The sequence below is a fragment of the Rhinolophus hipposideros genome (genome assembly GCF_964194185.1).
Source record: "Rhinolophus hipposideros genome assembly, chromosome: 21".
NCBI classification, from domain to species: Eukaryota; Metazoa; Chordata; class Mammalia; order Chiroptera; family Rhinolophidae; genus Rhinolophus; species Rhinolophus hipposideros.
In genome coordinates this window covers 44,713,952-44,725,253 of record NC_138067.1, presented here as the reverse complement: position 1 = coordinate 44,725,253, position 11,302 = coordinate 44,713,952, and the positions used below count along the sequence as shown (strand labels likewise).

Here is an 11,302-nt window from a genome sequence, read left to right as displayed (position 1 = left end):
TTGCGTTCTGGACGCTTTCTCCTCTCCTTTTCCCTTTCTACTTCTCCTGCTAGCTCCCCTGCCCTATTCTTCTCTCTCTAGCTCTCTCCCTCCTTTGAAAGCACTTGCTTTTTAATCCCTCTCGCTGGTCATCCTTCCTTCTCTTCTCTTCCTTGCCCCTTTCCTGTCATCCTCTCCCCCTTCCTCTTCTCTTCCCGTCTCACTGCCTTGCCTCTTTATCCTCCTCCTCTGTTCTTCCTTTTCTCCCCATTTCGTCCATCTTTTACCCCGTCCCCTGTATTCCCCGTCCCTCCATGTCTCTCTCCCGCCCGTCTTCCTTTTCTCTCCCTCGTCTGCCTTCCTCTCTGGGACTCCATCCACATCTTCTCTCATTTCTCTCCTCCTCTTCTCCCAAGTGGCCCTCCTTCTCTTCTCCCCTTTTCTTTCCTCACTCTACTTTTTCCTGCACTTTCTCGTCCCTCCTTTCTTTTTCCCCCTTCTATTCTCACTCCCATCTCTCTTCATTCTCCCTCTTCCGTTGATTTCTCTCCTCTCTGAATGTCTCCTTTTCTTCTCATCACTCCTTTCCCACTCACTGACATCGCTCTTCAGTTTCTTTCTTCTATCTCCCCCTCCCTTCTTTCAGTCTCTCCTTTTCTTCCTCAACGAATCACCCCTTCTCTCTCCAGGCCCCCAGGTTCTCCCTTCACTGGCCTCCCTCCCTCTGCACCCGTCTTCCCCGTCTCCCTGTCTAGAGGCCTGCCATCCTGGCCCCTGCATCCTCACCCCGAGGGCTCCTCTCTCACTCTGTGCCTCCCTCTCAAGCCCCTGGTGCTCTGAAGTTTCCAAGTTCTGAGCAGGAGGCGGGAGTCTACCCAGGGAGCCTCACAGGTTTTGTGGCAGGAGGTGGGACAGCCCAGGGCAGGGCTGCTAAGCCAGAGGCACCAGGGGGGGAGGACTTTTGTGACACCCATTTTCTCTCTTTTCTGTCTGTCCTGGACTCTGTACACCGCCTGGAGGAATCAGGCCTGCCCCAGGCCCAGGAAGGAGGGAACAAGGGACAGGCTCAGAGACAGGGAGCGAGGCGCTCAGAAACACAGCAGGTGAGTGGCAGGGCCAGTTCTGGGCGGGCCTCCCTAGGTGGTCGGGAATTGGCTTCTTCTTGACTCTGCTGATTCCTGAACTCTTGTCTGAGCTTAGCGAGAAGGGGGCACCCCCTCCCAGCTCCATTCTCTTCTCGTCCCCACGCCTCCACCATTTTTTCTTCCTTAGGCAGTATGGAGCACATCAGCATTGGACCTCACCTGACTCCAACTTCACAGATGAGAAAATAGGTGCCCAGTGTTCCTGAGGACCGGCATCCGTTAGGACATAGGCTTCCTGGGAGCCCCGACCTTCAGGAAGGACTACCAGTGCCCCTGCAGAGCGCTTGTCTCCAGGGATGGGGACCACATGGGTCTGCATGAGGCCTGAGACTCTCAGATGGGGTGGAATCCGCTATCGCCCCCTGGTGGCGAAGGATGGAACTGCATCCCAGTTGTATTAGACACTGGGTATGGTCCCAGCAAAAGACAGCGACTAAGATTGTGGGGAAAGCTGGGGCGGGGGGGGTGGGCGGGGGGGTCACTGGTAGGGAAAGAGGGGAAGGGAAATTTGCAAATTTCTGTAAAAATGGAAAAAAAATTCTCCTAGTCAATATATGTGTACACCATACTCAGCAAACTTCTTGTATGCCAACTTAAACCTCTGGATATCACATTTCCAGGTCATTCTGCGGGTAGATTCTCTCCTGTGCTGCCATGGAAATATATATGGGACTGTTATGGGAAACAAAGGAAGGTGAAATTTGGTTTACACAGTTTGCCTGGGAGCCTATTTCTAGGAATTTGGCCAAATTGAGTTTGTTTCCTTTTGTAATTACACTATTATGCCTCACTGAATGGAAAGTGGGTGCAAAGGTGAATGACAGCTACAGGGGCCCCAATATTTGGTCCATGACCCTCACCATGGAGTATCTCAGATGGGTTAAATAAAGGAGGCTTTACAATTGCTCCCAGAAGCCACATGCTACAATGCACAATTTGGGCTAGTAAGGAAGCTTTTGAAGATACTCAGATTAGCCTTATGTATTTTTAAATTGTCATACAACTCTGTGCTAAGGACACCTAAATGCCAATATAAAACCCTAGGCTGGGAAAGGGGGTTTCCTCAATGCCAGGGAGCAGGTGACATTTTGTAGGGCAAAGAAGGGCTTCCAAGGGGTGAGGCAGGAAATTCAGGATGGGGGCAATAACAACATTTGCCTTGTAGGTGCTCTGCCATCTTAGACCAGAGGTCAGGAGGCTGGGAGGAGGTCCAAGAGGGAGAATGAGGGCTGAGCTCAATGGGGACAGAAAAGAAGGGACATGGCATAAAGAAGAGGGATGGGGCTGTGGGGAAATGGAGAGGGTGAGCACGGTGTCTGTGGCCTGGCCTGGTGGTATCTAAATGACTCATCAATAAAGGCCAGGGAGGAGAGGTAAATAACAAGGAATAGAAACTAACAGGCCGCCAAGGCCAGGCTGAGGAGCTGGGACTTTGTCCTGAGGGCACTGGGGAGCCATGGGAGGGCTGTGAGCAGGGGAGGAGTGGGGTCGGCTTACGTCAGAAAGCCCCCATGAGGAGAATGGACTAGAGAGGGGGATGCTGGAGATCAGGAGAGGGGTGGGCGAGAGGCCAGGTGGGAGAGGATGAGAACGGGGCTGGGGCCATGGGGACAGAGGTGAAGGGACAAGGCAGGAACAGTGAAGTAGAGCCAAGCAGCACTCTGGTCAGTTAGGCTGGGTAGGTGGTGGCACAACTCAGTGGAATAAGTCATTTCTATAGAAGCTCTGACTGGGGGCAGATGGGTGGCAATGACTTCCTCTGTGGTCTCTAAGGTACTTCCTGGAGCAGGAGCCATGGGTCTGGAGACAAGCAGGGGCATCTGAGCTGAAGATAGGTTTGGGAATCATCAATAAAGCGGAGCTATTCGGAACCTCCAGTGTGGATGGGCAGGGGCTGAGACCATCCCCAGCAAGTCACCATCTGGTGGTGTGGACTGAAGACACACACGCATGTGTGCAAAGTGATGCAGGCCCCTGGCGATTCCTGCAGGAAACCCAAAGGTCCACTGATGGGACCAATGAAATCAACTCGGATTCAGTCATGTCACAAACGAAGATGCACTTTCTATCAGAGGTGGAAACCTCTCCAACTTATGTCAAGTGGGAGGTGAAAAGCAAAAGCAACACACTTTTGCAAAACTATTAACATACACAATTGCTCGTCCATGTAGAGAACACCTCCAGAGCAATGCACCTGAGACTGAAACTCAGGTGGCGCCTGATGAAAGGGTGTTGGGCCGGGCTAAGCAAAAGGCTTTGATTTGGACCCTCCTGTATCTTTTGAGGTTCGTGCTATATCCCTGGGTACCAACCGATAAAATGAAACCATGAATCAGCTCACCAGGGACAGGCAAGAATTAGAAGTTTAATAAGGACAGAGCCCTGGGGAGCCTGGACTAGCTCAGACAATGACTAGAACATGCCACAACTGTGCCAGCTTGATAGTGATCGAAAAAGTTGTAGAGAAAAAGAATGTAATCAGATAGACTTCAAATCACAATCCATTAAAACAAACAACTAAGTGGTCAGGCGAATGACTGGGGAGAGAATGCACTTGCAACTCAGACAAAGGGTTAAGAAGAGTTGCGATTACTGTCCAAGAAAACATCCCCTCTGGGGTCATCTAGGAAAAGCAATAGAATTCACGTGGAGCACAGACAGGAAAAACACGTGCAGTCTCATGCTGGCAGAGAAAGAAATGCCAGTCAGAGCGACAACTGAACACGGTTTTATGTATAAAAACTTTTTTAAAAAATCGGTGAAACCGTAACTCCCAATGCTGACAGGTGTGTTAACACAAGACACCAAAGAAATGTAAATCAGTGGGACCATCTAGGACTCTCAGGCCATATGTCACAGTGCAGCGGGCATGGTGGGTTTTGAGCTTTCGCAGGGCCTGCCCAGGGAAGGGTTGGGGTTGAGAGAAGGGCCACAGCCAGGCAAGTGCAAGGACATCAGAAAACAGGGCATGGTCAGGTCTCAGAAACATCAGATGACTCCCAAGAGGCATTCAAAAACATAAACACTACCATTGAGCAAAGGCCAAGGCCAGTTCTCAGAGGATACCAACAGCGTAAACACGACCCACCTGAGATGGAGTAAATGCACGGGGAAGTTTGCACAGTCCGTGGGAATCGAGGACGGTGGGAGTTTGTCCAGTGGAGGGCAACTTAGCAACTTGGCTCCAGTTTGCAAAGGCCGTCTCCCTCCGCTCCGGCCATGCCAGTTCCGGGGTTTTATTAGTTACATCTGAATTCATGGCAATGGCCCTGGCTGACTGAGCTGCAGGGCACCTGCCTGCGGGAGAGCATAGGGCCAGGCCACTAGGCACTGGCAAGGAGCAAGACTGTGCAGGGGCAAGTAACTGTGAGACGCTGTGCGGAACGGGTGACTTTTATGTTACAAAGTGGGGAGAATAACAGCGTTCCCTATTTGCTTGTGCTCCATAAATACTCTCCAGGAGGAAAATAAAGGAGAAGTGATGGAGAACAAGACCTTCCACCATGCCCCTTCATGTGTTGTTTTGACAGATGAGCCGCACGCATGCATTACCTGCTCATACGAATGCTTCTAATCCCACTTTTAGTCCTGCGTCCCCAGGAAATAATTCACTCACCCCAAACGGCGGCTGGCCAATAACGCTGACTATAGTGCTATACAACCACATAGAGTAGGAAGCAAGCTAAATGTCCAACATTTGGGGAACAGTTTAATAGGCTGCCACCCGACGGAGCAGCGTGTCATACAGCCATGCCAACAACGATGAACGCCACGTTTCTGAGTTTCTGACTAATTCGTCAAGGGAACAGCAGGATTCACTAACTATATATACATATACACACACATGGGGACCGCCTTGAGCCACGTCAACAGGTATATTTGGCTGGAAGTTGTAACTTCTCAAAACTTCATATATTTCAATATATTCTCTCATCAGTGTTTTTAAATAGACGAGGGGGAGGGGATAAATAGCAAAGGCCCAGCGGTCCTCACCTAGTGCTGTATCCCAGGGAAGATGGTCCATGCAGGAAAGAGATTCTATTTACATCGCTGGGCCCTGAACTCCACTAAATGTTATCACTTTGTTTTGTTCTGCTTTTAAACATTTTCTCGAGCCCAGAAGCCTGTGGAGGGACTGGTGTCCTGGGCAGATAAAGGGCAGAGCAGGGCCACAGGGTTGTGGGAAGAACAGAGCCGGGCGCCCATGCCAGCCCAGGCTTGTTCAGTGCCCTTGAGGTCAGAGGGGAGTGTGTCAGACGAGTTAGGGACCATCTAGGAGTTAGGGGTCCATCTAGCCCGGCAGGGGCAGGCAGGGCAAGAACAAAGGCACAGATGCTAGAGAACTGGCATGTTCCTAGGCTACAGGGATTGGGAGTGGGGGGGTGGGTACCGACAGGTGGACAGGGGGTCCCAGGAGCTTGGGCTCCATCCTGTGGGCAAAGGGAAGCCTTTGGAGCTATAGGGGGGCCACTGTGGCAGGGAGGGTGAGGCTGCCCCTCTGCCAACAGGAATACCGAGGCCCATAGGGAAAGGACTCCTAGGGAAAAGTGTCCCCCTCATGGGAGGGTGGCCAGCGATTCCTTCGTGGGATGACCGAGGACACAGGTACTCTGGGCAGGAAGGGAGTCCTCTGGGACAGAGAGTGGGGCGCTGACTGTGCCCGGGCCCCTCACCGACCACCGCCCCCACCGCCACCAGCGCCACCACCGCCTCCACCGGCCCCCTGGCCCCCAGCGTCTGGCGTTCCCGACATCATGAGAAATAGGACGACAGGAACGATGTACATCCACTGTGGGCCGGACAGGAGGATGGGATGATGGACAGACAGACACAGAGAGACAGAGAGAAGGAAAGTGAGTATGAGCAATGTCCCCCCCAGGGCAGGGAGGTGGGGGCCGGCGTGAGGGGAGGCCACGTGAGGAGGGGGGCCCAGGTCCCCTACATCACTACGGGTTGGGGGAGGGCCGGTGGGGTGCAGGGAGGGCGGAGGCGGGAGGGGGCTCAGTCCTCACTCAGGCCTCCTGCGGTGACGATGCAGGCCCAGGGGCGGCAGGACGCAGGGCTGTGAGCAGCACAGCCCCCCCCAGGATGAGATGCCACTGAGGAGGGAGGGTGCTCGGGTCAGGGCCAGCGGTGGCCATGGGGTCCTACAGCCATTGGGGAGGGCAAGGCAGGGCAGGCGAGCTCTTGGCCTCTTTGGGCCTCAGTTTCCCCACAGCTCAGCTGTTAGGCTATCCTGAGGCCGGAGGCCTGGCAGGCACAGCACCCAGCACAGGGCTCCTGCCCACAGCCCCAGAGCCCCAGCCACACTGGCCTCCACCGCCTCTGGCCCTGCCTTGGGCGGACCAGTCTCCTGCCGCCCCAGCATTCCAGCTCCTCAGTGCTTCTCCGCAGCACAGGCCCGTCCCTCAGCTCCAGACCGGCCTCCTGGGCACGTCTGCCCAGAGCACTGCCACACCCAATGCCCCTTGTTCGCCTCCTGAGCCTGGCTGGAGGACCCCACCTGCCCCTCCTTTCCAAACCACCCTGATCCTTTGAAACCTCTGCCACCCCCCTTCTCCAGTGCCCTAGCCCCAGCCCACCTCAGGCCTCATCTTCTCTCTCAGACCCTGGTCCCAGCCTCCTCCAGGGCCGTCCGTCCCTTCCGACCATAGCCCTCCTCACTGCACTTCCTCCAAGCAAGCCTCAGGTCAAGACTGACACTGCCTGTGCCGCATCTGCCCCTACCCCGGGCGCCCCGGCTCCCAGCACCACCAGCTCTGGGACCATCTGAGTGGACACGGGCAGGGCAGGCGCAGGGCTCAGCCCAGGTGCCAGGGGCACATGCATGGAGGCCGCCAGAGACAAGCAGGACCCACACACAGGAGGCCCAGAGGACGAGGAGCAGGGTGGAGGCATGAGGATGGGGAGGGGCTTGTCAGGAAGACGGTGGGCGGGCGGAACCCCACTCACATATTTGGCAAAAAAGGACTTCTGCTCCTGGGGGTTCTTGGCCTTCTGGGCCTGCTCCATCTCCAGGCGCTCGATGAAGGCCGCTGTCTCAGGGCTGGAGAAGGAGACAGGTGAGGGGCTGGAGTCAGCAAGCGAGGAACCGGCAAAGGCAGGGAATGGCCAGGCCGGGGCTGTCTGTGCCCCCCACCCTGCGCCCAACCCCTCGAGCCCTCACCCTGGAGCCGTGACCGGCGGCTGCAGCTGCACTGAGGTATTGAACAGCTCCAGGTCCACATCCTCCACCTCGTGGCCCCGGCAGCCCCCAGGGTGCGTCACCACAGACACACCCACCACGTTGCCAGCCACGTCCACGTGCAGGGTCAGCTGGTCCGAGAGGTGCGACTCCACCAGGGAGCACTGAGGGCAGAGGGGTCAGGAGAGGAGAGAGCAGAGGCTGAGGCACAGGCCTTGCCAGCACTGGGGCCTGCCCCTCCTGCCCCTCCCACGGCCCAGAGCACCTTCCAAAGTCTCCATGGCTGCCCGCCCCCTCGGGCACAAGCGCAAGCCCATGAGGCCCTGTGCTGCCCCCTCAAAGCACGAACCACCTGGACTGTCCCCCTGCAGCCCAGGAGACCCTTGAGGGCAAGGCCAGGTGCAAGTTTTCCCTGTCCATAAACACTGGGGCATGAATGGTGGAAGCCAGGCTGAGACGGGCAGGAGGAGCAAGGATGGGGGCTCATCCTCGTCACTGACTCACTGCGGGGACGAAGGAGGAGACATAGCCACCAGCTTCTGGGCCATCAGTGGCCCCAGGCCGCCGCGGGACCCGGACACGGTACAGGCCATTCAGCGCTGCCACATCCTGGAGACAGGCAGAGTGGGTGCTGGTGAGAGGGTGATGCCCGGCCCCGCCAGGCCCCGGCGCCCCACTGGGCCCACAGCCAGGAAGGGCACTCTTGCTCAGTCGGCTGGGTGACACTGCCCTTCCCCAGTCCCACCCAGCCAGCGTCCCCCACTCTCTGGCTGGCCCGCTGAGTCTGCCCAAGACTTCCCACAGGGGTGCCCCTGCTGGTGGGTAAGGCCAGGAGCTGCTGGGTTGTCCCACCTGGGTGAGAAGCCACCAGCAGAGCAGAGCCAAGCCCTGCAATGGAGTGAGTCCCGAAGACACTTTTCTCACACCTGGATCCAGCCACACCTGGTGCCCGCCCCACACCTAGACTCCCGTTACACGAGCAACAACAATTAGCAGGGGGCTGTGACAGAGAATCATGTGGGCACCACATAGGAAAGCAGGATGGGATGGACTTCACCCCGACATCTCCCACAGGGAGGGTGCCCAAGGGCACATGCGAAATAGGCTGTGCCCAGCCTCCCTTGCAGCTCTATCTGGCCAAAGGGATAGAGTGGAAGTGGATTGTGGCAGTTTTCACTGTTCCCTAAAATATGTCTGTTCCCTCAGCCCCTGCTTTATCTCCTCTATGCTGCTGCCTGGAGCCCCACCAAGGCCCCAGCAACTCCCTACACCATCCGTAGGGAGGACGGAGGAGCCTGGCACTTGAGGCTGTGAAGCAAAGCTACGAGGGAAGTAATGTTCTCTTGTTCGCCCATGACTATTGTGGGGATATTTTCTCCTTGCAGGCAAGTCTCATTCTAACCAACTATGACGCATCTTGGCTGGATCTGAAAGGGTGAGAGGAACTGATCGTGTGGTAAGCGTGGGGGGAGAGGGTATGCTGGGCTGAGGGACAGCACAGGCAAAGGCCCTGAGGCATGCATGTCACATTCTAGGGCACACAAGCCCCCCACCCCCACTTGCCAAGATGCAGGTCCCCTCCTCACCCGAAGTCGGCCCCGCTCCTCTTCATTGAGCTGTCGCTGTGACAGGGACAAGGTGCCATCCTGCTGGTTCCAGAGCAGCGAGCCCCGCTTCCGAAAGTGGGTGTTGTCATCTGTAGGGAGCCTGGGCTAAGTGAGCACCCCACCACAGCAGCCTTCAACCCTTGCAGTAACCACGTTGCTTCCCCAATCTGAGATCCCATTTTCCCACCTGCAAATTGGGGACACACTACCACATCCTCACAGAGCAACCCAGAGCAGACAACGGAACCCCACAGCTTCTTGCCAGGTGACCCAGGGATGGTCACATAACCTCTCTGAGCCTCAGTTTCCCCAGTTGCAAAATACGGGGCTGTGGGGCTCAGGGGCTCCCAACAGTGGCACCGGGCCACATCACAATTAGTGGGGCTTTCTCGGGCAGATGCCTTCTGACTCAGAGGGTCTTCAGAGGCTCCTGGTTTCAGTGTTTATAACAAGTGTCCCAGAGTTTGGGACCTCAGACTCGATGATTAACCCCAGGGCTGCACTGACATCTGTGCTCTGGGAACCTGGACACCTGAATTGTTGCAATTTAAACTGGGCTTTGGAGTGGGTCCCAGCCCTGCCATTCACTTACAAAAGGACCTTGTGTGGTGCCTCTCTGAGCCTCAGCTTCTTCTTCTGGAAAATGGGATTATCCCTATCACCTACAACCTTGCATGACTGTTGTGAAATGTTTGAATTTACATACAGAGCATCTAATAACTTATGCAGGGCATGGGCGACTGGTCAGAAAAGTCTGCTCTGAGGTTATTACTGTTTTGTTGACCTTTCTGAAACACATGTGTCTTAAAGGTACAGGACTGGCCAAAAGCAGAGTTGCTATTTTCTTGTCCCTCCCCCTCACTTCCCCAGTGTAATGCAAACACACTCCAAGGGGCAAAGCTAACAGTAAATGGATGGTGAGTCTCAAAACTGTACAGCACCCAGACCTGAGTTCCCGACTTCACTGGGTGCTGGGTTAAGTGTCCAGCCGAGGAGGTTGCTGGACTCACCGATCTCAAATGAGTGCTCCAGCAGCAGGCCCACGGTGCCGCAGCCTTCGCCCTCTCGACCTTCAGCCCCTGCCTGTAGGTGACAGAGAGAGCCCCAAGTGAGGACCCACAGAGCCCTTAGCAGTGCATGACCCCAGGACAGACCGGCAGGCTGAGAGATGAGACTCATTTTCATACTCATGTCCAAACACTGACACGTGCCTATGATTCCACCGGAAACCACCCATTTCATGACAATTCAGGATCTGGATTGTCCCCAGAAAACCTGAGCCTACAAACAAGCATAACCTCGTTTCTAAGGTAACTGCCTCCAGGTCACTTTGATGCCTAATATCATAAATATTCCTGAGTTAAAGGGCACCCTGCGCTTCCTTCCCAAGCTAATATCCAAATGGCCTTGTTTTCACCTGAGGAACCCCATAGCCACGATGCCACCCGAGTTCCGCCTCGTATCAAACATAAGCAAGCTTCCACGCCGTGCTGTTCTCCAAATCTCCAAGTTTCTTCTACCTCTGCTGCATCCTCCACTCTACCGTCCCGCACCTGCGCAATCTCGTTTCTAGATTTTAATTCTAGAGATGAAGACCCCGCCCTCTCATGCATATTCAGGAGGCAGAACTCCTCCCCAATTTCAGGAGAACCTCCCTCGCTTTTTTCATTTTAGCTGCCGACTTCTCTCTCATTGCCCCAGATTCCATCCGGCTCACAGCTCCTTCTGCACATTCACGACTGCGGATCCCCAGCGTTAGAACGATGAGAGGACATTCGGGCCCCAACCTTCTCCTTGGTTTCAGCGCCTCGTTTGCACTGCACCCAACGCCCAGGTGCCAAGATTCCATCCGCGCCCCGCCCCCTTATGCATATTCACCCCGAGCCTTCCCAGCTATCCTCTCGCTTTCCCCCAGTCATGCGACCTCTGCCTGTGCAGGACGGCAGCCTCGCTTTCCACGGTTCTTTCACCTCTTCCTTCTCTGCCCTGTGCAGCTTCGTTCATTCCTTCACCGAACTCAAGGCCCGAGACCCACGATTTCCATCAGCCCGCCCCTGTGCCGAGCCAATGAGTACTCACCCCCCGCACAGCGGCCCCGGACCGGCAACCACTGCCCCGCGCCCGGCTGGGGGCTGCGGCCGCCATCAGTAAGAGCAGGAGCAGCCTAGTGGTCCCGGCTCCGGCCGCCGCCATTTTGGCCTCTTGCCACCAGCCAACCCGCGAGTGAGCCGCGCGCCGCAAAGCACGCCGGGAGGAACGGACGCCTCTCGCCGCCCAGGAGCCCGTGCCCGCTCCTGGCGTCTGCGCACTAGCGCCTGCCCGCTGCGGAGCCTGCGGGAAGCCGGGCGGCTGCTTTCCCTCCGGGCACCGCCCCTCGGGTGACGTCA

General features: G+C 56.1%; 1 protein-coding gene across 1 annotated transcript; it reads right to left on the bottom strand.

The window, feature by feature from the left end:
* Positions 1-4,813: 4,813 nt before the first annotated feature.
* On the bottom strand, positions 4,814-11,290 carry EMC10 (ER membrane protein complex subunit 10). Its single transcript, XM_081031239.1, is given in 8 exon segments — positions 4,814-5,812; positions 5,815-5,913; positions 7,077-7,170; positions 7,291-7,472; positions 7,813-7,917; positions 8,895-9,004; positions 9,926-9,998; positions 10,995-11,290. Coding segments are annotated over 8 exon segments (909 nt in total). The 5' UTR covers positions 11,109-11,290; the 3' UTR covers positions 4,814-5,680.
* Between the last annotated feature and the right edge of the window lie 12 nt (positions 11,291-11,302).